Source organism: Leucoraja erinacea, chromosome 6 (assembly GCF_028641065.1).
Source record: "Leucoraja erinacea ecotype New England chromosome 6, Leri_hhj_1, whole genome shotgun sequence".
Lineage (NCBI taxonomy): Eukaryota > Metazoa > Chordata > Chondrichthyes > Rajiformes > Rajidae > Leucoraja > Leucoraja erinaceus.
This window is the reverse complement of record NC_073382.1, coordinates 3129669-3155414: the sequence shown is the minus strand read 5'-3', so window position 1 is coordinate 3155414 and position 25746 is coordinate 3129669. Positions and strand designations below refer to the sequence as shown.

Here is a 25746-nt window from a genome sequence, read left to right as displayed (position 1 = left end):
TGGTTTCATAGCGAGATAGAGCCAGCTTATGAACAATTTATATGCAGCCCATGCATATGAGCGAGTGTTTGAAGATTGGCAGGATGGATTTACCAGCTGTTGCATGTATCATTTGCTGCTTTGGAACATGGTTTGCGGACACCTGTCTGACATGCAAACTGCTCGGGTCATAAACAGCTTACGATAACGGAGCAAAAGTTCAGGAGTAACTCAGCAGGTAATGCAGCATCTGTGGAGGGAATGGACAGGCAACGTTTTGGATCAGGACCCTTCTTCAGACTATCAGAAAATTCAACTGTAAAACCTCATCTTACAACTCTGGCCCATAGCCTTCTCTGCCTTAATATTTCAAGTATTTGTCTTGACATTTAAATCCTGTTAGCGACTCTGCTTCCACCACTCTTTTTGGCAGTGTGTTCCAGTCTTTACCACTCTCTAGAACAGAAAGTTCCCACTCAAATCCCCTGTAAATCTCTTATCCCTTACCCTAAATTCACCGGGTGGCGCCACAATGGCTGCCTCGCCAAAAGTCCGCCTCGTCCCTTTCCTTCTTTGTTGTTTTTTAGTGTGTGTTAAATGTATGTTTTAGTGTTCTTTAGTTTGTTTTATGTGGGGGGTTGGGGGAAACCTTTTTTAATCTGTTACCTCGACGGAGATGCGACTTTTTCCATTTTATATCTCCGTCCGCACTGTCCGCACTGGGACCGACTTCGAGGAGCTCCAACCGCGGGAGCCTGCAGACTTAACATCGCGGAGCTGGTGATCCTTTTGCCAGGGATCAACCTCGGAAGCGCGCGAGCCTGCTGACTTTAACATCGTGGAGCTCGCGGTCCCCGGTTAAGGACCAACTACAGGAGCTTCGACCGCCCCAACGCGGGAGCTTCGATCACCCCGACTGCTGATGGTTCGACTCCCCCCGACCGTGGGAGAATAAAGAGAGAAGATTCATCTTTATTGCCCCCCATCACAGTGAGGAATGTGATTGCAGGGAAAACAGACCTATCCTAAATCATCTCCCTTCAATACTGAAACATTCCATCCCAGACAATATCTTAGTGATTAATCTCTGCATCTTCTCTAAAGCTATAACAACCTGCCTCCTGCTCAGTGACCAGAACTGCTTCAGTAATGTTTTATACAGTTGCAGTATAACCTCCCTACTCAATTCAATGTCTTGATGAACAAGGGCCACAATTCCACGTACCTTAATTTTGTTACGTAACTATCTACCGGAAAAGCCAAAAATAGCTGAAAATGCTTTAAGGATTTGCTTTAAATTGAAGGATGGCTGGAATACAAAAATGTGTGGAATGGAAAGGACTGGCACAGTGGCGCAGCTAGAAGAGCTACTGCCTCACAACTCCAGTGACGTGGTTGAAATCCTATGTTGATTGTAGCTGTTTCAACTCCATAATTCTAAACTCATCTTTAAACTCCATTATCTTAGACTCATCACCCCCTTCTGCATCTGGATACTTAACTTCCTGAACCATAGACAATAATCAGCATGGCTAGACAACAAAACATCTTCACTGATCGCTTTCAACACTGGTATCCCGCAAGATTGTGTGCCTTACTTTATTCCCTGTACGCTGAAGACTCTGCAGTAAAGTATTACTCTAACATAACCATATAACAATTACAGCACGGAAACAGGCTATGTCGGCCCTACAAGTCCGTGCCGAACAACTTGTTTCCCTTAGTCCCACCTGCCTGTACTCATACCATAACCCTCCATTCCCTTCTCATCCATATGCCCATCCAATTTATTTTTAAATGATACCAACGAACCTGCCGCCACCACTTCCACTGGAAGCTCATTTCACACCGCTACCACTCTCTGAGTAAAGAAGTTCCCCCTCATGTTACCCCTAAACTTCTGTCCCTTAATTCTGAAGTCATGTCCTCTTGTTTGAATCTTCCCTATTCTCAAAGGGAAAAGCTGGTCCACATCAACTCTGTCTATCCCTCTCATCATTTTAAAGACCTCTATCAAGTCCCCCCTTAACCTTCTGCGCTAAGAGAATAAAGACCTAACTTATTCAACCTATCTCTGTAACTTAGTTGTTGAAACCAGGCAACATTCTAGTAAATCTCCTCTGTACTCTCTCTATTTTGTTGACATCCTTCCTATAATTGGGCGACCAAAATTGTACACTATACTCCAGATTTGGTCTCACCAATGCCTTGTACAATTTTAACATTGCATCCCAGCTTTTATACTCAATGCTCTGATTTATAAAGGCTAGCATACCAAAAGCTTTCTGTACCACCCTATCTATATGAGATTCCACCTTCAAGGAACTATGCACGGTTATTCCCAATAGTGCCCCTGTCCCACTTAGGAAACCTGAACGGAAACCTCTGGAGACTTTGCGCCCCGCCCAAGGTTTCCAGTCTCCCTATCTGCTTCCACCACCTGCAACCTCCGGCAACCGCACGGAAACCTTGTGTGGGGTGCAAAGTCTCCAGAGGTGTTTCCGTTCAGGTTTCCTAAGTGGGACAGGGGCATAACTCCACTTAAAGGTTTACATGTGGCACCACTGTAGTGGGCTGGATCGCAAGCAATGACAAGACAAGAGTACGGAAGGAGATAAAGCACTTAGTAACGTGGTGTCAAGACATCCACCTCTTCTTTGAGGTCAGCAAAAGGAAGGAGCTGGTCACTGCCTGTAGGAAGAAGAGTGCTCACCCCAGAGTGTACGGATAAGTGCCAAAGTGGAGATTGTAGCGGCAGATTTTTATATCGTTCAAGAGATTACTCCCTCTAGCTGCTAGATGGACTACATGATTAAGGACAATGTCGTTATACGCATGTGAGCTCTCCATCAGAGACCTTCAGAGCTTCTTCACAGGTAAATCTTCATAGTCTTTTGATTAATAGATTCTTTATTGTTGATATAAAATAATAAGGTATACAATCCAAACTTCTTCCGATTCGTACACTATAATCTTCATCGAACTCCAGCATATCGCTTTAAAGGTTAGAAAACTCCTTGTGTCTCCGTTACACGATACATGGTCAAAGGGTATGCCTTCCTCATGCTGGTCAAAAACTAAACTAAAACCCAAGCTTCTGCGCAAGAAACTTAGCTCAAGCCCCAAAATACGTCATAAATCCCACCCATATAATAAAGGGCAGTCTAAAATTTAAAGAGCCATAATTATTGCTCACAAAACAAGCCAAATGGCCACTACAGAGATAGTTGAGAGTTTCACATTCCTAAGTGTAAACATTACCAACAAATTGATCTGGTCCAACAACTTCAACGCTACAGTCAAGACAGCATACCACACTTCAGTAGACTAAGAAAATTTGACACAAAATGCTGGAGCAGATCAGGCAGCATCTCTGGAGAGGAGGAATGAGTGATGTTTTGGGTTGAGACCCTTCTTCAGACAATTGGCCATTAACCTAATAACCTGCACATTTTTGAGATATGGGAGGAAATGTATGCACCAAATGGAAACCTCAAATATGCAGGTTACTGGTCACTAAAGATTGTCCCATGTGTGGGTGTGTGATAATAAAAAGGGTAAGGGAAGATAGGGTAAATATGGATGATTGACAGCACTGTCTTGATGGGTATAATGGCCTATATTCATGCTGTTTCTGGGCAGTTCTAGGCAATCCCCATCACTGAAAAAAACATTATTGTCTTGGAGGAAGCACAGCATTAATTCACGTGAATGACACTGGCTACAAAAGGGTTTGCATTTTGAAGATTAGTTGCATAAACTAGTCTTAAATTCCCTTGAATAAAAATGATTATGTGATCAATGTGTGATCCAGGGTGATCAGAAAATTCAGTGAAATACGGTGAATCCATGTTCGCCAAGAGTGATAATACAACACACTTCTGACTTAAAACTAAAATCATGGAATGCCCCCTTTCAAAAACCATGTCCACATCAAATGAAAATTTTAAACCAACACTGATTTTTGTTTGTTAACAAGGAGTATTAGTAGTCAACCACGATGGAAACTTATGTCGAACACAAGGAACTTATGCAAAACGAACAAAGAAAAACAAGACAAGCTATTTCTCCATCGCTCCCACAAAGCAAAATGCAATGCTTGGACATCCAAGAAGCTGCATTAATCGAAGTGTATTTTCAAGAGATCTTGCTCAGCAGTAAGAACATTTTAATTTCACAGAAACATGAATAAGCATCAGAAATATATTCTGTCCAATTTATCATGAAAAATGGGACCTGCTTGTTCATGTATAAAGGTTTTGCGTTTCGGTATTACAGGTGCACAACCTTTTATCCGGTGTTCCAGAAACCGAAAAGCTCCGAAAACCGGCCATTTTTTCCAGATGTCGTCTGCGCACCAAAGCTCGCGTTTGGCGCCAAACCTGACCCAAAACGACCCACGGTCAACCCAGGTCTGTACTACTGTAGCGGCTGCCTCCTCCCTGGAGACCGGGAGACGCTTAAACATCTGTAAATCATTGCTTAAATGTTAGTCAGTTAGTTTGGAGGGCTTTTATGTGAAGGGGGGTGAAGGGGTAAACTTTAATTCTTAGTCCCCTACCTGGTCGGAGAGGCGGGGAGCGGTCAATGCCTTACCGGGTCGCTGTGCAGTAAGCTCCGCAGCGCTGTGGCCGGTGGGGCCGCGGGCGGCGCAGGTTGTAGCTCCGACCCCGGCAACTCTACCCCGGCTGCGAGGCGCTCCAAATCCAGCGCGGCCCACGGCCGGACGTCCCAGCTCCGAGAATGTCGGGAGTCGGCGGCGTCGCAGCGCAATGCCTTACCGGGTCGCCGTGCGGCAAGCTCCGGAGCGCTGTGGCCGCCGACACACAACATCGCGGAGCGTCGCTGGATTTGGAGCCGCGCAGCCAGGGGTAAAGTTGCCGGGGTCGGAGCTCCAACCGGCGCCGCCCGCGGCCGGACGGAGCCCCCAACTCCGCGGCTCCAAATCCAGCGACGCTCCGCGAATTTTTTTGGAAGAAGGCGGCCACAGCGCTCCGGAGCTTTGACCCGGTAAGGCATTGCCCGCTCCCCGCTGGTATCCCAGCGCTGCGACGTCGCCGACTCCCGACATTCGCGGAGCTGGGACGTCCGGCCGCGGGCCGCGCTGGATTTGGAGCGCCTCGCAGCCAGGGGTAGAGTTGCCGGGGTCGGAGCTACAACCGGCGCCGCCCGCGGCCGGACGGAGCCCCTAGCTCCGCGAGGTTGGGAGTCGCCGACCAGGTAGGTAGGGACTAAGAATTAAAGTTTCCCCCTTCACCCCTACACCACCACCACCACATAAAATCCCTCCAAACTAACTGACTAACATTTATGCAATGATTCTCCCGGTCTCCGGGGAGGAGGCAGCTGCTCCAGACCTTTCAAACCGCCCGCGCTACCTACCTAATCTACGCTAAAAATCTTCCATTCTGAAATCCGAAAAAGTCCGAAATCCGACAAGTGTCTGGTCCCAAGGCTTTCGGATAAAAGGTTGTGCACCTGTACTTGCAATAACTATTGGGAACAACATGTTTCTCATTTATAATGACTACAAGCAAGTTTGAAAACATTTTTACAGATATACTTCCCTTATCTGATAACAGTTAGTTAAAATGACTTCCAGGAAGGCATCATGTTTATTATAAATACAACTTTTTTTTTTTTTAAATGGCCAGTCTTTGTAACCAATTTAAACGACCGTGTGAAAATAAAAATAGAGGCCCCTGAAACATGAAATTGACGACAATCCTGAAAAGATGCATTACTGATATTGATAAATCTGTATATTTCCTCTATCTGTTTGATATCGGTTCCTGCAGTGCACTTCCCATCATTCACCTAGGTTTGTGCTGGGGAAATTACAAGCCATCCTCTTTTCATCCAAATTCACAAAGGTAATTCACTAACAGAAGCCCAATTAATTTCCCTCTGCTAACACTCTCTTCCACCTGGTGGAACTTGTCCTTAGCCTCAACAATATCTCTTTTTACTCTTCTCACTTTCTAGAAAATAGGTGCAGGAGTAGGCCATTCGGCCCTTCGAGCCTGCATCTCCATTCAATATGATCATGGCTGATCATCCAACTCAGTATCCTTCATCCAACTCAGCATCTTCTGCAGTTGCAGGGGAAAGTACCTGGGGAAGGGGTGTTTGGGTGGAAAGGAATGAGCTAACTAGGGAGTTGCGGACGGAACGGCCTCTGCGGAAGGCGGAAAGGGGTGGAGATGAGAAAATGTGGCCAGTGGTGGGACCCGTTGGTCGTGGCAGAAATTTTGAAGGGTGTGTTGTACGCGACGGGTGGAAGATAAGGATTAGGGGGACTCTGTCTCTGTTGTGACTAGGGGGAAGGGGGAACCAGGACGGAGCACCGAGGAGACACGAGTGAGGGCCTCATCTACGATGGGAGAGGGAACCCCCGTTCCCTAAAGAGTGAGCACATCTCGGATATTCTAATATGGAACACCTCATCTTGGGCGTAGACAAAGGAATTAAGAGTAAGGGATAGAGTCTTTGCAGGATGCAGGGTGGGAAGAAGTGTAGTCGAGATAGTTGTGGGAGTCAGTGGGTTCGTAATAGACGTCAGTAAATAGTCTATTTCCTGTGATGGAGACTGCGAGATCAAGAAAGGGGAGGGAGGTGTCGCAGATGGTCCAAGTAAATTTATGTGCACAATGAAAATTGGTGGTAAAGTTGATGAAGCCCATGTGTTCTGCATGGGTGCAGGAGGTAGCACCGATGCAGTCATCAATGTAACTGAGATAGAGTTCGGGGATAGGGCCAGTGTACGCCTGGAACTGGGATTGTTCAACGTACTCGACAAAGAGTAGAAATGTCACAAAATTTTGAGATTGTAAAAATCAAGCCTGTAATTTATCCCCTCAGATAAAGCATAAAAAGAACTTTAATTTGATACCTAATTCACTTTCATATCTTCAGTATTAAAAAGGTTATGGTCATTTTAATACTCGGAAATTAGCATCTTGTTCCCTATTGCTTTTCCATTGACTGAGCACAAAAGCTGTGATCGAGCTCAATTTTCAGTTATTATAGATTGAAGCATTCTGAAACAAATATGAACCATCTTATTTGGATGACCTGAAATTAAAGCATATAATTAGTTAGATACCTAATAGTAGCTAATTACAAAATTGACCGTTGTGACGGAAATAGTAATAAACACCCAGACTACCTTGAAAATTAAAAAATGTGATATTCTCAAGATCAGAACTTTAATATTATTGCATTATATGCTGTAAATCCGTAACAGACAGGTAAATAAATTACAATTTTTAGCAAAAGACCAAGTCTGTATGGAGAAGAACTGGTACATTGGCATATCATAATCAGTAGCATCATCATACTCCTTAGATTGTAACCAATAAGCAGCTCTGTACACCTTGCTATTCCTCAACTTTTTAATTTTGGCATTGTAAACTACAAGTTTTTGCTCTTCAAACCACGCATGACATGGCTTTCTGCCCACTACTTTCCCCATTAAGAATGTCCTGTAGATCATCACATTTGGAGTAATCCAAATTCAGATAATCTCTGCGAATGCTGTCTAAATCAGTCTCTTTTGCTGGGCATTTGGATTGGCAATTTTTCATTTCTTCTTCAGAGACATCTGTTTAAAATGTAAAGAGAAAAAAACATTGAACAGCATCAACAAAAACAAGGTATTATTTGCAGTTTTAGAAAAAAGGTAGAAATTATAAAGTTAAACGCTAAGACAAATAGTAAATACCCAACAAAAAAGTCCTATTCATCAGTTTCATCAAATCAATTAAATTCATCAAATCAATTAAATGAATCTAAATTCAATTACTAGATCTAAACCTCTATCCATTTCTTAAGAAAAGGCCAACATTTTTAAATAGCCTAAGATTCCAAATAACAAATAATAAACTGATCCCATTCGCACAAGAATTCACAATATAACATGATTTTTAAATCTCACTTTGTCATGAATTTACATGCCAAATGGAAGGAATTAATCCAGAAACATCCACTCAAGATATTCAAAATCATTATTTTTTTTGCACAATACATCCGACTAAAACTGTACTGTGGATATTTAGTATGAAAATGTTGATCATGGATAGACAATAACACAAAATATAGATGATTTAGATGTTCTTATGACATGATTGTGCAAAAAAATAATGAATTTGATTATCTTGAGAGTGGATGTTTCTGGAATGTGATCGATTGGAATGTTGGCATTGCCATAAATTTTAAGCCCATATCAGCAGGCAAGACACGGCCGATTCGTATGGGGGCCTAAATAACATTTTCGTATCATAAGATTAAAATTAAGCCACACCAAAAATCAAGATATGTTAAATAAACGACACTACGATTTTGTCCTGATATTGCGATCCGTGATGTTGAAGGCGTTTTTAGTCGCATTTAACTGCAATCCAGCCATTAAATCTTCCAGCAATTTAAAAAATATATATAAACGGGAACAGTAGCGCAAACGATTTTTCTTCATCAGCTAGCAGCCCGAGGAAATCCCTCTCCGACAACCAATACAAACCTGCATTTTAAACCCCCCCCCCCCCAAAAGCTTCTGGAATCGCACACACAGGCAGTGGCAGATCTCTAGAGCCGCTGATGGTAGGTTTTGTAACAATGCTACAAAGAGGCAGGCACAGCTGGGTAGACCTTGAACTTGGAGGAAGTGAGAGGACTCAAAGGAGAAGTTGTTGAGGGTGTGGACCAACTCCGCCGGAGGAGAGTGTTAGTAAAGGGAAATTGTATCTGTTGTTCAATGTGTGGAGTCATATACATCAGCGAGACCAAACACAGACTGGGCGATCGTTTCGTGGAACACCTTCGCTCAGCCCGTCTGAACCAACCTGATCTCCCGGTAGCTGGACACTTTAATTCTCCTTCCCATTCCCACAGACCTTTCTGTCCTCGGTCTCCTCTTTTGAGGCTAAACGCAAATTGGAGGAACAGCATCTCATATTTTGCCACCTGGGCAGCTTATGAATATTGGTATGAATATTGATTTCTCTCACTTCAGATAGCCCCAGCATTCCTTCTCTCTCTATCCCTCCCCCACCCAATTCACACTAGCTTTTCATTTTCATCCTACAAACAGCTTACAATGGCCCGTTTTCTTTATCATCGTTACTTTTTTTGCATATCTTTCATTCATTGTTCTTTATCACATCACAGTCTATATCTCTCGTTTACCCTATCCCTAACCAGTCTGAAGAGGGTCTTGACCCAAAACGTCACCCATTCATTCTCCAGAGATGCTACCCGTCCCGCTGAGTTACTCCAGCTTTTTGTGTCCATCTTCACCATGTGCTGGAAGGCAGGCTGAATATAGTTGGTTCCCCATTGATTGGCATAGCCATGGCGGGCAAAATTACCTGTTTCTGTATTGTATGACTACGACATTTCCATTTACAATTAATTTGAGGATGATGCAGTTCCTCTTCAAAATTACAATTTCGGTAAACATGGAGTTTATATCAAAATGCAGCAAGCCAGCAGAGGACTGATGAACTGTGTAAAAAGGAACTGCAGATGTTGGTTTAAACCGTAGACACAAAAAGCTGTAGTAACTCAACAGGACAGACAGCATCTCTGGAGAGGAATGGGTGACGTTTCGGGCCTGAAGAGGGGTCTCAACCCGAAACGTCACCCATTCCTTCTCTCCAGAGATGCTACCTGCCCCGCTGAGTTACTCCAGCTTTTTGAGGATTGATGAACTGTCGTACAATCAACTCTTGATGATTCAGTGAACCGAAGAACCATCAAGCAAACTAGAACCACATCTGGCAAATCTCTAGATAGAACAGTGACAGCTACTGATATAATAACATGGTAACATTAACCATCCAAATCATGGATCAGTGATTTCAAAAAAAATAACCAGATGAGTGCAATCGACTGTGAGTGATCTAAAAATGTTGAGCATTTACTCGGCAGCAAAATTACTGGTTATTTTTTCTACTACCAGTAGACTTCACATATCCGCCTTAAATGATAGATATTTTTGATTTGCGCAATAAAGACGTTTAAAGCTTTAAAAATTAAGCTACCCTTTTCAGTCAAGCATTTAGAATTTACCTGCAAAACATTTACAATTAGATGAAATCCATACATAAATCATGCAAACGATTCCACATCTACTCACACAGCATCATATGGTATTAATTCAAGCTATTCCATTGGTTAAGTATAGATGCAATATCTATTAGGTTCCATATCAAACAGTAGCCTTTGAATTTTGATACAAACAGTAGATCATTAACATTTTTGTTTTGTAAGCATTGATTTTAAAATGCATCCCAAAGTTGAAAATGTAGAGCCTGAAATACTTAGGATGGAATGGAACTTCTGGTTCCATGTTATCTCCCATGCAGACATGAGAAGTATCCATGCTCATTAAATCCATGCTCATTCAAGAATGATGCATGAAAATCAATCAACTTTATTAACACGGTTACGTATTTAAAATGTTTCAATAATAATTGATTTCCCCTTCCTGATTTATGATCACCTGCTTTAGCCAACCTGATACCAACATATACAGATGCAGGTATTCCCACTGAACAGATAACAAATAGAATGACAGTAAATAGCCATATCACAAGTTACAGATCTTTTGCCACAGTTGTTGCTTCAATGCTGACTTGCAACTTCTGGACCAGTGATCTCTTTGAGCAAATACAGAAGCCATATATTTCACACACAGGAAGGAGATGAATGATCTGTTATTTTTACTCTGCTGGTGCTGACTTTAATAATCCTGACGGTAGCATAAGTGAACACAGTATTCAATGCAACATCTGCAGTCTCTTACATCTCCACAACATATAATTATCTATTTTACAAATGTAGTTTGTTTATCCCGACTTTACATAATTTTCTAAAAATTCCAATTTAATATTTACTCTTACAACCTCATCATTATGTTTATTCAAAACACATTTTCAATAGATATTATCCAAGACATAACCTGTACTGATAATTTAGTTGTCCTACAATTGTATTTTAATCAGTTTTTGACAAATAATACATCTGTTCCTCTCGTATGCCATGTGCAGTCAATCGTTAATATTCTGTTTGAATAAATGACTGTCAAAGATATCTCCAATTTCACATTAGATTAATCTTTTTATAATGATTTGCTTGAAAAAATCAATTTGGAATGTTTACACACAAACTTGCTTCATTTGCCTAAACCACTAATTTGCTTGACTACTAATTTAAAAATAAAGTCTCTCTTGGGGTTCAATTTGGGTTGTGTATGCTATTTTTGCCCCAAGTGCTTTTCACAGAACTTGGTCCATATTGTGTGATTAATCAACTGAGAACTCTGTAAAGAGAAAGATTTTTTACAGAAGCCTAAAGTGGAAAGAAAATATTTTCTAGATCCAAATAAACATTAGTGCCAATCCATGCTCAGAATAAAAAGAGAAACAAGATGGACTTGTACAGGCCCATCGGCTCACCACGCCGACCAGTGACCCCGCACATTAACACTATCCTACACCCACTACGGACAATTATTACATTTACCAAGCCGACTAACCTACAAACCTGAGCGTCTTTGGAGTGTGGGAGGAAACTGAAGATCTCGGAGAAAACCCATGCAGGTCACAGGGAGAACATACAAACTCCGTACAGACAGCACCCGAACCCGGGTCTCCGTCGCTGTATTCACTGTAAGGCAGCAACTCTACCGCTGCGCCACCGTGACCGTATTTCAGAAATGCATGAAAAGTTTCACCACAAGGTAACTGACATAATTTTGTTTATAATACTCCTTGTTCATCAGTCTATGAAAGTAAGCATGCAGGTACAGCAGGCAGTGAAGAAAGCGAATGGCATGTTGGCCTTCATAACAAGAGGAGTCGAGTATAGGAGCAAAGAGGTCCTTCTGCAGTTGTGCAGGGCCCAAGTAAGACCACACCTGGAGTATTGTGTGTAGTTTTAGTCCGCTAATTTGAGGAAGGACATTCTTGCTATTGAGGAGTGCAGCGTAGGTTTACAAGGTTAATTCCCGGGATGGCGGGACTGAGAGAATGGTGCTGAGAGAATGGAGCGGCTAGGCTTGTACACGCTGGAGTTTAGAAGGATGAGAGAGGATCTTATTGAAACATATAAGATTGTTAAAGGTTTGGACACGCTAGAGGCAGGAAACATGTTCCTGATGTTGGGAGAGTCCAGAACCAGGGGCCACAGTTTATGAATAATTGGTAAGCCATTTAGAACGGAGACAAGGAAACACTTTTTCTCACAGTGAGTTGTGAGTGTGGAATTCTCTGCCTCAGAGGACGGTGGAGGCCAGTTCTCTGGAAACTTTCAAGAGAGAGCTAGATAGGGCTCTTAAAGATAGCGCAGTCAGGGGATATGGGGAGAAGGCAGGAACGGAGTACTGATTGGGATGATCAGACATGATCACATTGAATGGCCTACTCCTGCACCTATTGTCTATAAAACTGTGAAGACAATAGGTGCAGGAGTAGGCCATTCGGCCCTTCGAGCCAGCAACGCCATTTACTGTGATCATGGCTGATCACCACAATCAGCATCCTGTTCCTGTCTTCTCTCCATATCCCTTAGCTCTGCTATCTTTTAGAGCTCTATCTAACTCTCTCTTGAAAGCATCCAGAGAATCGACCTCCACTGCCTTCTGAGGCAGAGAATTCCACAGATTCACAACTCTCTGGGTGAAAAAGTTTTTCCTCATCTCCGTTCTAATTGGCCTACCCCTTATTCTTAAACTGTGGCCCCTGCACTCCCCCAACATCGGGAACATGGTTCCTGCCTCTAGCGGGTCCAATCCCTTAATAACCTTAATACCTGCACGCTTACTTTCAGTGACTGATGTACAAGGTCACCCAGATCTCGTTGTACTTCTCCTTTTCGCACGTGACACCATTCAGATAATAATCTGCCTTCCTGTTCTTGCCCCCAAAGTGGATAACCGCACATTTATCCACATTAAATTGCATCTGCCATGCATCTGCCCACTCACCCAACCTGTCCAAATCACCCTGCATCCTCAGAGCATCCTTCTCACAGTTCACACTGCCACCCAGCTTTATGTCATCTGCAAATTTGCTAATGTCACTTTTAATCCCTTCATTGAAATCATTAATGTATATTGTAAATAGCTGCGGTCCCAGCACCGAGCCTTGCGGTATGCCACTAGTCACTGCCTGCCATTCCGAAATGGACCCGTCAATCCCTACTCTTTGTTTTCTGTCTGCCAACCACTTCTCTATCCATGTCAGGATGCTAACCCCAATACCATGTGCCCTAATTTTTCACACTAATCTCCTTTGTGGGACCTTATCAAAGACTTTCTGAAAGTCCAGGTACACTACATCCACTGGCTCTCCCTTGTCCATTTTCTTAGTTACATCTTAAAAAAATTCCAGAAGATTAGTCAAGAATGATTTTCCCTTCGTATATCCATGCTGACTCGGACCGATTCTGTTACTGCTATCCAAATGTGTGGCTATTTCATCTTTTAAAATTGACTCCAGCATCTTCCCCACCACCGATGTCAGGCTAACTGGTCTATAATTCCCTGTTTTCTCTCTCCCGCCTTCCTTAAAAAGTGGGATAACATTAGCTACCCTCCAATCCACAGGAACTGATCCTGAGTCTATAGAACATTGGAAAATTATCATCAATGCATCCACGATTTCTATAGCCACTTCCTTAAGTACCCTGGGATGCAGACCATCAGGCCCTGGGGATTTATCAGCCTTCAGTCCCATCAGTCTATCCAACACCAATTGCCTGCCTAATGTGGATTTCCTTACAATATTCCTCACAATATTAAATGAATGATTAAAAGTATCAACATTAGTGTAATTTCATTCAAACAACCAGATCAGTCTGAATAAGGGTCCTAACCTGAATCGTTACCTATCCATTTTCTTCAGAGATGCACACGGTATTGGGGGTTCAGTATTGATGTGGATAGAGAACTGGCTGGCAGACAGGAAGCATAGAATAGGAGTAAACAGGTCCTTTTCACAATGGCAGGCATTGACTAGTGGGGTACCGCTAGGCTCAGTGCTGGGACCCCAGCTATTTACGATATAAATTAATGATTTGGACGAGGGAATTGAATGCAACATCCCCAAGTTTGCGGATGACACGAAGCTGGGGGGGCAGTGTTAGCTGTGAAGAGGATGCTAGGAGGCTGCAAGGTGACTTGGATAGGCTGGGTGAGTGGGCAAATGCATGGCAGATGCAGTATAATGTGGATAAATGTGAAGTTATCCACTTTGGTAGCAAAAACAGGAAAGTAGACTATTATCTGAATGGTGGCCGATTAGTAAAGGGGGAGATGCAACGAGACCTGGGTGTCATGGTACACCAGTCATTGAAAGTAGGCATGCAGGTGCAGCAGGCAGTGAAGAAGGCAAATGGTATGTTAGCATTCATAGCAAAAGGATTTGAGTATAGGAGCGGGGAGGTTCTACTGCAGTTGTACAGGGTCTTGGTGAGACCACACCTGGAGTATTGCGTACAGTTTTGGTCTCCTAATCTGAGGAAAGACATTCTTGCCATAGAGGGAGTACAGAGAAGGTTCACCAGACTGATTCCTGGGATGTCAGGACTTTCATATGAAGAAAGACTGGATAAACTCGGTTTGCACTCGCTAGAATTTAGAAGATTGAGGGGGGATCTTATAGAAACGTACAAAATTCTTAAGAGTTTGGACAGGCTAGATGCAGGAAGATTGTTTCCGATGTTGGGGAAGTCCAGAACAAGGGGTCACAGTTTAAGGATAAGGGGGAAATCTTTTAGGACCGAGATGAGGAAAACATTTTTCACACAGACGGTGGTGAATCTCTGGAATTCTCTGCCACAGAACGTAGTTGAGGCCAGTTCGTTGGCTATATTTAAGAGGGAGTTAGATGTGGCCCTTGTGGCTAAAGGGATCAGGGGGTATGGAGAGAAGGCAGGTACAGGATACCGAGTTGGATGATTAGCCATGATCATATTGAAACATAGGCATAGAAACATAGAAATTAGGTGTAGGAGTAGGCCATTCGGCCCTTCGAGCCTGCACCGTCATTCAATATGATCATGGCTGATCATCCAACTCAGTATCCCGTACCTGCCTTCTCAGCATCGTGGATGCTCCAGTAGGAATGCAGCCGCAGTTCCAATCGTTCGATGCGGTCTGCCAGGAGCTGCAGTTGTACACACTTCCTGCAAACGTAGTCACCAGGGCACCGACCATATCCCTGATCTCCCACATGTTGCAGGCTGAGCAAACCACGGGGCCAATCTCCATTGACATATCTTACTCCCAAATTAAAATTGAATGGCGGTGCAGGCTCGAAGGGCCGAATGGCCTACTCCTGCACTATTTTCTATGTTTCTATGCTGCCCGCTAAGTTACTCCAGCATTTTGTGTTTATCTCAGATTATTACACATTTGCCCCAAATGTTACTAACTTGAATAATTTTTGAACCCAAATAAGTCTAACAATTGTCACACTTTCCAGTGCTGTCACTTTGAGTTATAAATTTATGAAAACAGAACCACTTTCCAAGTCATTTTAATTGATGCATAGTGGATATATGGATATTTTAATTATTTCATTCATATTCACTGTTTGCAGCCATGATTAAAAAGTGCATCAAAATCTAATTAAATAAGACAATTAATTAAAATACAATAAAGGAAAAGTAATTCAAATTGCATTGAAAGGACTTGTTTGAGGAACTCGCCAATAAATCACTTGCTCCCTTCACTGACTTGGGTTTCCTCTGCCCATTAATTAAAAAAAAATCTTCTCCAGATTCAAACATTGCATGTGAGCTGGGAAGCAGAAACCAGAGAACATTTAAAAATAAATAAATACGAAAAGGGCCTAGACTTAAACTGGTAAGACTACTTTGAAAATACCTCCATTCAAAATTGGGTAAATACAGCACGAAAACTACCCAGAGATCAAAAGTAAAAACAAAATGTTTAATCGGTATCTGAAAATTAAAGGTCTCGGATGGAACATTTCATCAAATTTTCCTTTAATAAATTTCACATTAGCCAGTTTTATTTCCTTGCCTTACTCGAGCATTTGTTTCCTTTTAAATACCAAAAAAGTGAGTTTTCAGAAAGGAAATACTGCAGTGAATAGATGTATAACGTGACTCAAATGTCCAACTTGAGTGATTTTTTTAACCACGGACGGTTTCACTTTGTTCGTGCGTAAAAAGTTTTTTTTCTAAAACTAAACTACGCAAAGTATGTACAACAATACTAAAAAAACATCTTTGCTCGGTGAAGGGATTAAAGAAAAAGATCGCAACAGAAGAAAAACGAGAGTAATAAGGAATTATGTTCAAAAAAATTGCATAAAGTTTATAGGGAAGTTCGGAGATTGAAGAGTCCAGTGGCTGACACAGAGTGATCCAGTTAGTGTCGTGAAGGAGTGGCAGGTAATCATAACTTCGCAACCAACGCAAACTCAACCTCTTGGATCCCGGCACCAGTCTCTTGGATCGAGACCAACTCCAAACTCCGGCTGGAGTTCTGAAGAAGGGTCTCAACCCGAAACCTTACCCATTCCTCCTCTCCTCTCCTGTCCTGTCCCGCAGTTACTCCAGCATTTGTGTGCGTCTATCTTCCTGCTGGGACGGATAGGAAACAAAAAGAGCAATGGAGCCCAAACATCCGCCACTACGAAGGCAAACACATCCCGGGGGCAACCGGGAAGAGGGAACAACTCCTTGCAGTAGCAGGAGGAGGAGGTGGTGGTGACGGCTTGGATTTTGGTTTTTACTGGGATGGGACGGCTTGTTGCTCACCTGCGATGGCGGCGAGTTCGGGGCCTTTTTTTTTAATCGACGGGGAGGAGTCCCGCTCCCTTTTCCCTGCCTTTCCTCCTGGTATCGACTCCCTCAGCAGCCCGGTTGCTCCATGGCTTCTACCCGGAGATTGGACCACCGCCGCCGACGAAGAAGAAGAAGAAGAAGACGCTCGGTACGAGTATGAGATGAAGTGAGGCGAGGAATGGGATGGACAACTCGACGCGTCCGGCATCCGACCGCCACTCCTCCCCTCCTCCTCCCTCAAACCGGGCGGGCGGGACGGACGGCAGCGGACGGCGCATGCGCGGACCAGGACCAGGACGACGGCCGCTCACTCAACGAAATCTCCTCAGATTTCTCCTCAGAAGATCCATCCTCGGAAGTCTGGAGAAGGGTCTCGACTCGAAACTAAACGTCGCTCGTTCCCTTCTCTCCAGAGACGCGGCCCGTCCCGGCTGAGTTACTCCAGCATGTTTTTGTTTTGTGTCTGATCTTCTCCTCGAGGTGGAGTTTGAACTACTTTGGATTGAAGTTCTTCGCTCTCTCCGACGAGAAGGTCTGCAGCAAGGGGGTCTCGTCTCGACTCGAAACGTCGCCCGTTCCTTCTCCCCGCCCCAGAGATGCTGCCCAAAGATCTGCTATAAGATCTTTGATGCTGCCCGTCCCGCTGAGTTACGCCAGCATTTTGTGTGTGTGTGCCCCGCCCCCCGCGGTCACTTTAGCGAGTTGTACTGATTTTTAAAACATGGCACCGGTGGCACCGAGGAGGCGCTGGAGTCCTGAGGAAAACACGAAGTGTTGGACGAACTCAGCAGGTCAGGCAGCGTCCGTGGAGGGACACGGCCTTTCTTCAGACTGGGAATCGTGGAAGAGAGAGGTGGGGAGCGGGACAACGCCAGGCAAGTGACAGATGGAAAGTCACGGTGGCACAGCGGTAGAGTTGCTGCCTTAATAATGCCCCTGTCCCACTTAAGAAACCTGAACGGAAAGCTCTGGAGACTTTGCGCTCCACCCAAGGTTTCCGTGCGGTTCCCGGAGGTTGCAGGTGGTTGCAGGTAGTGGAAGTGGGTAGCGAGACTGACAAAAACCTCCGGGAAGCGCACAGAAACCTTGGGTGGGGCGCAGTCTCCAGAGGTTTCCGTTCAGGTTTCCTAAGTGGGACAGGGGTACAGCCAAATGCAGCGCCAGAGACCTGGGTTCGATGGGTGCTGTCTGTATGGAGTTTGCACGTTCTCCCCGTGGGTTTTCTCCGGTTTGTAGGTCAATTGGCTTGATTAAAAATGTTAAATTGTCCAAGTTGGCGAAATGCAGAGTACTGCTCTGCCGACTACAAAATTCAGAAGGTTGGAAAGGACACAAAAGCAGTCTGAAAACGGGTCTCGACCCGAAACGTCGCCTATTACTTCGCTCCATAGATGCTGCCTCACCCGCTGAGTTTCTCCAGCATTTTTGTCTATACTTGATAGGTTGGGTGGAGAAGATGCAGTATAATGTGGATAAATGTCAGGTTATCCACTTTGGTGGCAAGAACAGGAATGCAGATTATTATCTGAATGGTGTCAGATTAGGAAAAGGGGAGGTGCAACAATCATTGTACATCAATCATTGAAGGTAAGCATTCAGGTACAGCAGGCAGTGAAGAAAGCTAATTCATTGCGAGAGGATTTGAGTTTTGGAGCAAAGAGGTCCTACTGCAGTTATGCAGGGCCCTGGTGAGACCGAACCTGTAGTATTGTGTGCAATTTTGGTCTACTAATTTGAGGAAGGACATTATTGCTATTGAGGGAGTGGTTCACCAGGTTAATTCCCAGGATGGTTGGACTGACATATGATGAAAAAATGGGTCAACTATGCTTGTATTCACTGGAATTTAGAAGGATGAGAGATCTTATAGAAAGATATAAAATTCTTAAGGATTGGTCAGGCTAGATTCAGGAAAAATGATCCCAATGTTGGGGGAGTCCAGAACCATGGATCACAGTTTCAGAATAGTGGGTAGGCCGTTTAGGACTGAGATAAGGAAAAACCTTTTCACTCAGACAGTTGCGAATCAGTAGAATTCTCTGCCACAGAAGGCAGTGGAGGCCAATTCACTGGATGTTTTCAAGAGAAAGTTAGATTTAGCTCTTAGGGCTAAAGGAATCATGGGATATGGGGGGGAAAGCAAGAACGGGGTACTGATCTTAGATGATCAGCCAGATGGCCTAATCCTGCATCCATTTTTCTATGTTTCTACAGTTATAGCTTTTACAATAAAAAATCCACAAACAAGTAATTTTTTCTTTTTTTTTAAATTTAGATAGAGTGGAAACGAGCCCTTCGGCACACCAAGTCCACACCGACTAGTGATCCCGCGCATTTACACTATCCTACACAAACCAGGGATAATTTACATTTATAGAAAGCCAATGAACCTACATCCCTGTACGTCTTTGGAATGTGGGGGGGGAAACCAAAGGTTTCAGAGTAAACCCACGCAGGTCACGGGGAGAAGGTACAAACTCAGTACAGACAGCACCCGTAGCCGGGATCGAAGCGCTGTAAAGTAGCAACTCTACCGCTGCGCCACATGATCTACAGAAATGTAGATCAATTCTCTTCCAGACCTCAAAACCTAATACAAAATCCTGAATATTCTTAGCAGCATGTGTCACAAGTAGAGAAACACAAATACCATTTCACTTCATTCATCTTTTGTTTCGTCTATTCATATCATTAAATGATACGATTAGTCCAAGTACATCTTGGCATCTATAAAGAAAACATTGCTACTTGTAATAATGTTATTAGATCCGCAAGGGCACATTTTTCTCAAATTATCGCAGAAAGTGGTGGAAATAGTAAGATTTTGTTCCACACCATTGACAGATTACTAAAGTGCTTCAACTCTTGATTTTTTTTAAGCCAAGCTGCTGAAAAATATGAGCTGTTTGCTGATTATTTTAAAGATAATGTTCAGACTATCACAGCTGATATCCCTTTAGATTCTACTGTCCTCTGCTGCCGACCTAGTAGGGCGCAGGCAAAAATGAACAGTTTCAAAGTATTTCCACCTCAGAACTTTGTAAAATTGTGGCTGAGAGCAAATCCACTATCTTTCGACGCAGTTCCTACAAAGTTTCTAAAGAATGTTTTTAACAGTTTATCCAATTTTGTTCTTACAATTAAAAACATCTCCCTGGAGACTGGAACTTTCCCAGATACTCATAAAACTGCTGTCGTAAAGCCTCTGTTAAAGAAACCAAATTTAGACAGTGGGCTACGGTGTAATTACAGACCCCTTATCAAATCTATCCTTTATCAGCAAGGTACTGGAGAAAGTGGTATTCAGCCAAATACAACACTTTCTGAATCAAAATGACATTTTAGAGAAATCTCAATCTGGTTTCAGAGCAAATTGCAGCACTGAGACTGCCCTGATAAAAATAGTCAGTGACCTTAGCGTTGGCACTGACGAGGACAAAGTCTCAGTGCTGATCCTCTTAGACCTCACAGCAGCTTTTGACACCATAGATCACAGTATTCTTAAACCCCTGTCCCACTTAGATCGCCTAGAAAACTGGTTAGGCCTGTCAGATCAGGTACTAAGTTGGTTCCAATCATATATGTGGAAGCAAGAACTTTGTTAGCCTTGGGGACTACGTGTCACAACTGCCTGATATACCTTTTGGTGTAGCACAAGTTAGCTGCCCTTTCCTGTTACTCTTTACTTTGTATATGCCGCCTCTAGGAGCAGTTATCAGATAGCATAATGTAAATTTTCTAAGTTATGCTGATGACTTTCATATCAAGCAGACTTGATTATTCTAATGCCTTATTTACCGGTCTGCTTTCAAAATCCATCAACGTTACAGCTCATTCAAAATGCCGCAGCCCGGATTTTAACAAATACCAATAAACGGGAACATATCACCCCAGTATTATACTCCCTTCATTGGCTCCCCGTGAGATCCAGGATAGACTTTAAAGTCCACCATCTTGTCTATAAAGCTCAAAATGGCTTAGGAGCAGCATATTTTACTGAGTCCCTCCTTCCCTATGCTCCTACTCGAGCGCTCAGGTCTTCTGATGCTGGCCTGTTAGCCACTCAATTGCACAACAATAAGAAAATTAGTGAATTAGCCTTTTTCAATTACGCCCTCAAGCTGTCGAATACCCTATCCAGGGCTATGTGACACCCACTCAGTTGATATTTTTAAACGGCAGCTAAAGACTTACCTTTTTAAATCAAGTTTTTAACTGACTTTATTTCCTTTGTCCTTTTACACTCTCAATTCTATATTTTTATATAAATCTGTGCTTTTTATGCTATTAACTGCCTATGTCCTTACAGTTTTAAATTGTATTTTGGTTTAGACCTGTGTTTTTTGTGGAAAGCACTGGGTTGCATTCAATTGTATGAAAAGTGCTCTATAAATAACGTTATTATTATTACAATAAACATTGTCTATCTTCAATTTTGCAATTGCCCCTTTCTATCTGACTTAGAACCACAAAAGACAACATTGGCCTTGGAGAGAAACCCACAGTGCAGAAAGTGGAAATGTGAATTTAAATATATCAACTCAAAAACAGAAACAACTCTCCTCTGCCATCAGAAATTCTTGAATTATCTCTCCAATGCCTGTGTATCATTTTAAATGTTTTTAACCTAGTTGGGGGAGGGTTGAGATTTGAGAAAATTATACTATATAGGGCTTTTTATAAAATCATGTGAAAAGCAGAGCAGTTTCATTTCCTCTGTGACTTAACATCGATCCTTGCGAAAGTATAAACAGACCAAATGTCACTTGCAGTTATATACAGCTGAATTCTGGTGACTATGCATGTGTGGCTGTCAGTTAACGTTTTACGGTTGACACAAAATTGAACGGTTCTCGTTTTTTTTCAATGAAAAATCAATAAAACTGCAGATGCTAGAATCTAGAAACAAAACAAAAATGCTGGAACCAATGATTCAGCAAGTCGAACAGCACCTGTTAAAGAGAAGCAGAATTGACGTTTCAGGTCAAGCAACCTCGGTTAGATCTGGGAAGAGTAGTAAAACAAATTAGTTAGAAGTTCCAGAGAACATAGGGGATGGGATAGATAGTAAACAGGAATAGCTGTGACCGGACAACATGCCACAGTTCCTTCAGTTACCCTGATCTGTCAGGTAATGACCCACAATCCTGCCATTAGCAACACAACGCAAAGAGCACAAACACCATTTCCCCACAATTGACTAAGATACCCCCATTTACACTAGCCCACCTGCCCACATTTGGCCCACATCTCCTCTAAACTTTTCCTACCCATGTATCTGTATAAACGTCTTCAAACTTTGCTATATTACCTACCTTAAGTGTCTTGTCTGGCAGCTAATTCGATATACCTACCACCCTCTGTAAGAAAAAGTTGCCCCTCAATCTATATTACTAAAACTCTTTGTGTGTGTGTGTGTGTGTGTGTGAGTGAGAGAGAGAGAGATCTGGGCACAATCTGGTTAATTCCTATTTTCTTCTAAACGCTAGGCCACAGCTTTCCCATTTTCACACATTCTGCTCACTTTTTTTCCTTGTGGAGGCAATAAACATCTTCCCGTCGCATTTCCACCTATATTTCAGAACTTTTTGATCCTTGAAATTTTAAAAACAGCCCAAACTCAAGCAGTTTTGGGGGAAAAAAATCCGACTGATGTCACAATGCCTCTCACAGTGCACCAATCACAATGGGACTCAAACTGGCTGCCGACTGCCACAATGACATCACAATGGGGACGTTGCCAATGGTAACAATGGGCACTCAAGCCGGTGGCCAACTGCCACAATGACATCACAATGGGCTGTTGCTCCTCCCCTCTCCCTTACCCCTTTCTCCCCTTGTCCCCTCTCCAACTGTCCTCTCCCCCCCCCCCCCCTCCTCCCCTCCCTGCTCTCTCCCCCTCAATAGCGCCACAACTTCACTATCTCTACCCTCAGTATATATATATATTTTTCTAATCAAAAGAGTGGTGGAATATTGCGTTGGGGAACGGGTTGCGTTGGAGGACCAGGCTTCCCGTGTGACAGGGACCCAACACTTGGTCTAGTTCCTATTAAATCTTTCCCCTCTCAACTTAAACCTATGTCTTCTTGTTCTTGATTCATCTGCTCTGGGTAAAAGAGTATCACAGATATTATTTTCATCCCACCCATCCCTTCCTACATCTTCCTCCATTTCGCTGTAACGCTCCTTTTTTAGCTCTAACTTTTGCATTTTCAACAGCTCTCAATAAAATGAAGTTATCAGGGACAATCTAACTTTTGATCCCACAATGTTTCTAAATTTTAGTTCCAAATCTTATATGCTGAGATATGCACAAATTGACACAATGAAACATCTTATTTAATGCAGGTTCCTTCCTCACTTGACAGCCTTTTGATTAACTTTACATTAGCTTTATTTAACAGGTACTAAGATTTTCATTTGCAGAATAAACACCTATAGACAGTGAAATGTACATTAAATAGATACTCGTCTCACTGAGACTACATGAACATTACTGAACATGATTGATCAGTTAGCATCATAATTTGTAATACCACCAATCATTGTAATACCACCCAACAGCCATCCAATCATTGGAAATAAATGTTCTTACATTTTCGATTGGGCTTTTAAAAGAACCACAACAAGAGGTATTGAATGCAGCCACTGTTCTTGGATACTTTTGTGTGAATAGCCAGTGAGGACCCTAACAAACACAATTTATTGAGCTAATTTAAATGTGTTCCAACACAGACGTCTGATGACCTTAGGTGTTATACAATGGGAATGCTGGATCTTCTGATGCAATGCTTTGTTAAAGTGTCTTAACGAGAGCCACTACTAGCTTTGTTCCATTCCTGCCATTAAAGACGATGCCAGGGATTCCACTGTAGAATTAAAATAAAATTAAGTTATCCATTAAAGTCATAAGTGATTTTTAAAATAAATAATTCAAGTACATTTTATTAAAGTTCAATAAGCAAAATTAGGAATTCAAATTTATAGTTCAGTTCCTTATATTTCAATATCAATGTTTCAGCACAATTTTTTTTACATCATGCATTTCTAACTATGTGCTCTCCACACTTGAGAAGCCAGGAATATTAAGATTGAGAGATGCAGCACATATTACTAGCTTGATGCAAGAAACTAGTGGAAAAGGAACATTTGGAAAAACTGGAACTGCCTTCAGCAGAATTAAGGAAATGTTCAATGTTCATAATCAAATTCTTTAGCCATTCAGGAAAGCAAAGCATACTGTGTCAGAACAGAATGGTAACAAGAGATAAAGTATCAGCAATGAGCCCATTGAATGCAGAGCAGAAATAAGGGGCTAAAAAGCCTACTCATTCTTTTAATTCTGATGAAATGATGGTTAAAGTTATTTAAAATAAGGGGCAAAGTTGCACAAATGCTAATTGCAATTTCAGTGCTCCCAGAGTAAGAACAAACAACTGGATGGCGATGAGCGTGATAACTTTAATCCCCACACATAAAGTGCTATGGAGCTCACTTTTGGAGTATGATTGAATCAGAGAACAGGTCAACAGTAAAGAAGAGTTAAAGGGAGAATAAAAAGGATGGAGAAGCACTCCCGATACGAATAGCACTAAAGTTTCTTATGAGGAGTGTTCCAAAATGGAATTAGGCGATTTGGCCTCAATTTGTTAGTTTATTTCTTCTAACATCCAATGAGCAGAAATCAGAATCAACTACCTATTCCAATGCAGTATCAATACACCCTGCAGATGAATTAAAACACATTCTACACACTAATCCCAAGTGTAATTCTATATTGTTTTCTGGGAGATACCCATAGCCCTTGATTGTATATCATAACCCATTGAAGGAAGTAGATCAGCCACAATGAAGAAGGGTTTCGGCCCGAAACGTTGCCTATTTCCTTTGCTCCATAGATGCTGCTGCACCCGCTGAGTTTCTCCAGCTTTTTTGTGTAACCTTAGATCAGCCACAATCTTGACTCATTTGAAATGCAGTCTCTCGGCTCAATACTTTCCATATATCTTATATTTCCTTGCACCTTACATGATTACCATTTGACTCATCAAGTTATGCAGGTTCATAAAACACTTCCATCAATCATATTCCTCTTATTTCATGATTACCTATTCTGTCAGATTACCCATCAACAATCCTTTATTCTCCCACCACACAATTACTAAACTATACAAATATTTTACAGTAGCCAGTTCCCCTAATAGTCAGCACATTCTTGGGACATGGAAGGAAATGAGACACTTGTGGGGGCGTATTGACATTATTATTATTATTATTCACAACTTCTCTTTTGAGAAACAAGGAGAGGGAAGAATTACATTTCATGTTTTACTTCACTTTTTACAATGCTATGTATGACAGTGATCGCAACTTCTACTTAAGTGTGGATGGCCGTTGGCTCGCTAGAAGCTTATCTGCCCTTTGACAAGTCTTGTTTTTGGTCCTGCTGGGGGTCCACAGCCCCCTCCTCACCTAGCGAACCAGTTGGGGAGACGGTTTTGTTGCCGACTATCCCACCATGGAACAGGTCGCACGGGATTATATGCTACACGTGGCAGGGGGAGCTCCCCCCGACCTGATCCTACAAGGTTACAAGGAGAACATGCAAACTCCACAAGAACCCAGGTTACCAGTGGTGTGAGACAGCTGAAGTATCTATACTGTGACTGTGCTACCAACTCCCGCTCCTAATTCCATCTTCCTCGAGTCTCATGTACTTAACCCAAGTTGGCATTTGAAGGCAGTTTTGAATTAGCACTAAATTTAATCAATGATTTAACCCGTTTTGAAAAATTTCCCACAGCTGAACGAGATGCTCCCATCCAAATTCGATTCTATGCAACTAGTTGAAGGACTAGCATTCTTTACAACAGATTCAAAACAGTATCAAACAGGAAAAAAAAGCTTAAATACAGCAAGAAATTTGGAATGAAAACAGAAAATATT

General features: G+C 42.5%; 3 protein-coding genes across 3 annotated transcripts in view; 1 reads left to right on the top strand and 2 right to left on the bottom strand.

Moving 5' to 3' along the window:
• Positions 1–16972, bottom strand: part of cyfip1 (cytoplasmic FMR1 interacting protein 1) — a 96766-nt gene extending 79794 nt beyond the window's left edge. The window contains exon 1 of the mRNA XM_055636492.1: positions 16771–16972. The gene's annotated coding sequence lies outside the window, so the exon portion shown is untranslated. The remainder of the gene's footprint in view (positions 1–16770) is intronic.
• Positions 13858–16762, top strand: LOC129697841 (uncharacterized). The gene is made up of 2 exons (XM_055636498.1): positions 13858–14915; positions 16402–16762. The coding sequence occupies exons 1-2, from the start codon at positions 14051–14053 to the stop codon at positions 16497–16499; spliced, it is 963 nt and encodes a 320-aa protein (XP_055492473.1). The 5' UTR covers positions 13858–14050; the 3' UTR covers positions 16500–16762.
• Positions 16973–23101: 6129 nt separating the features above from the next.
• The window catches only part of tubgcp5 (tubulin, gamma complex associated protein 5), a 61133-nt gene continuing 58488 nt past the window's right edge, over positions 23102–25746 (bottom strand). Inside the window, 1 exon segment of the mRNA XM_055636493.1 lies at positions 23102–23669. Within this exon segment, the coding sequence (XP_055492468.1) occupies positions 23623–23669 (47 nt within the window). The 3' untranslated portion in view covers positions 23102–23622.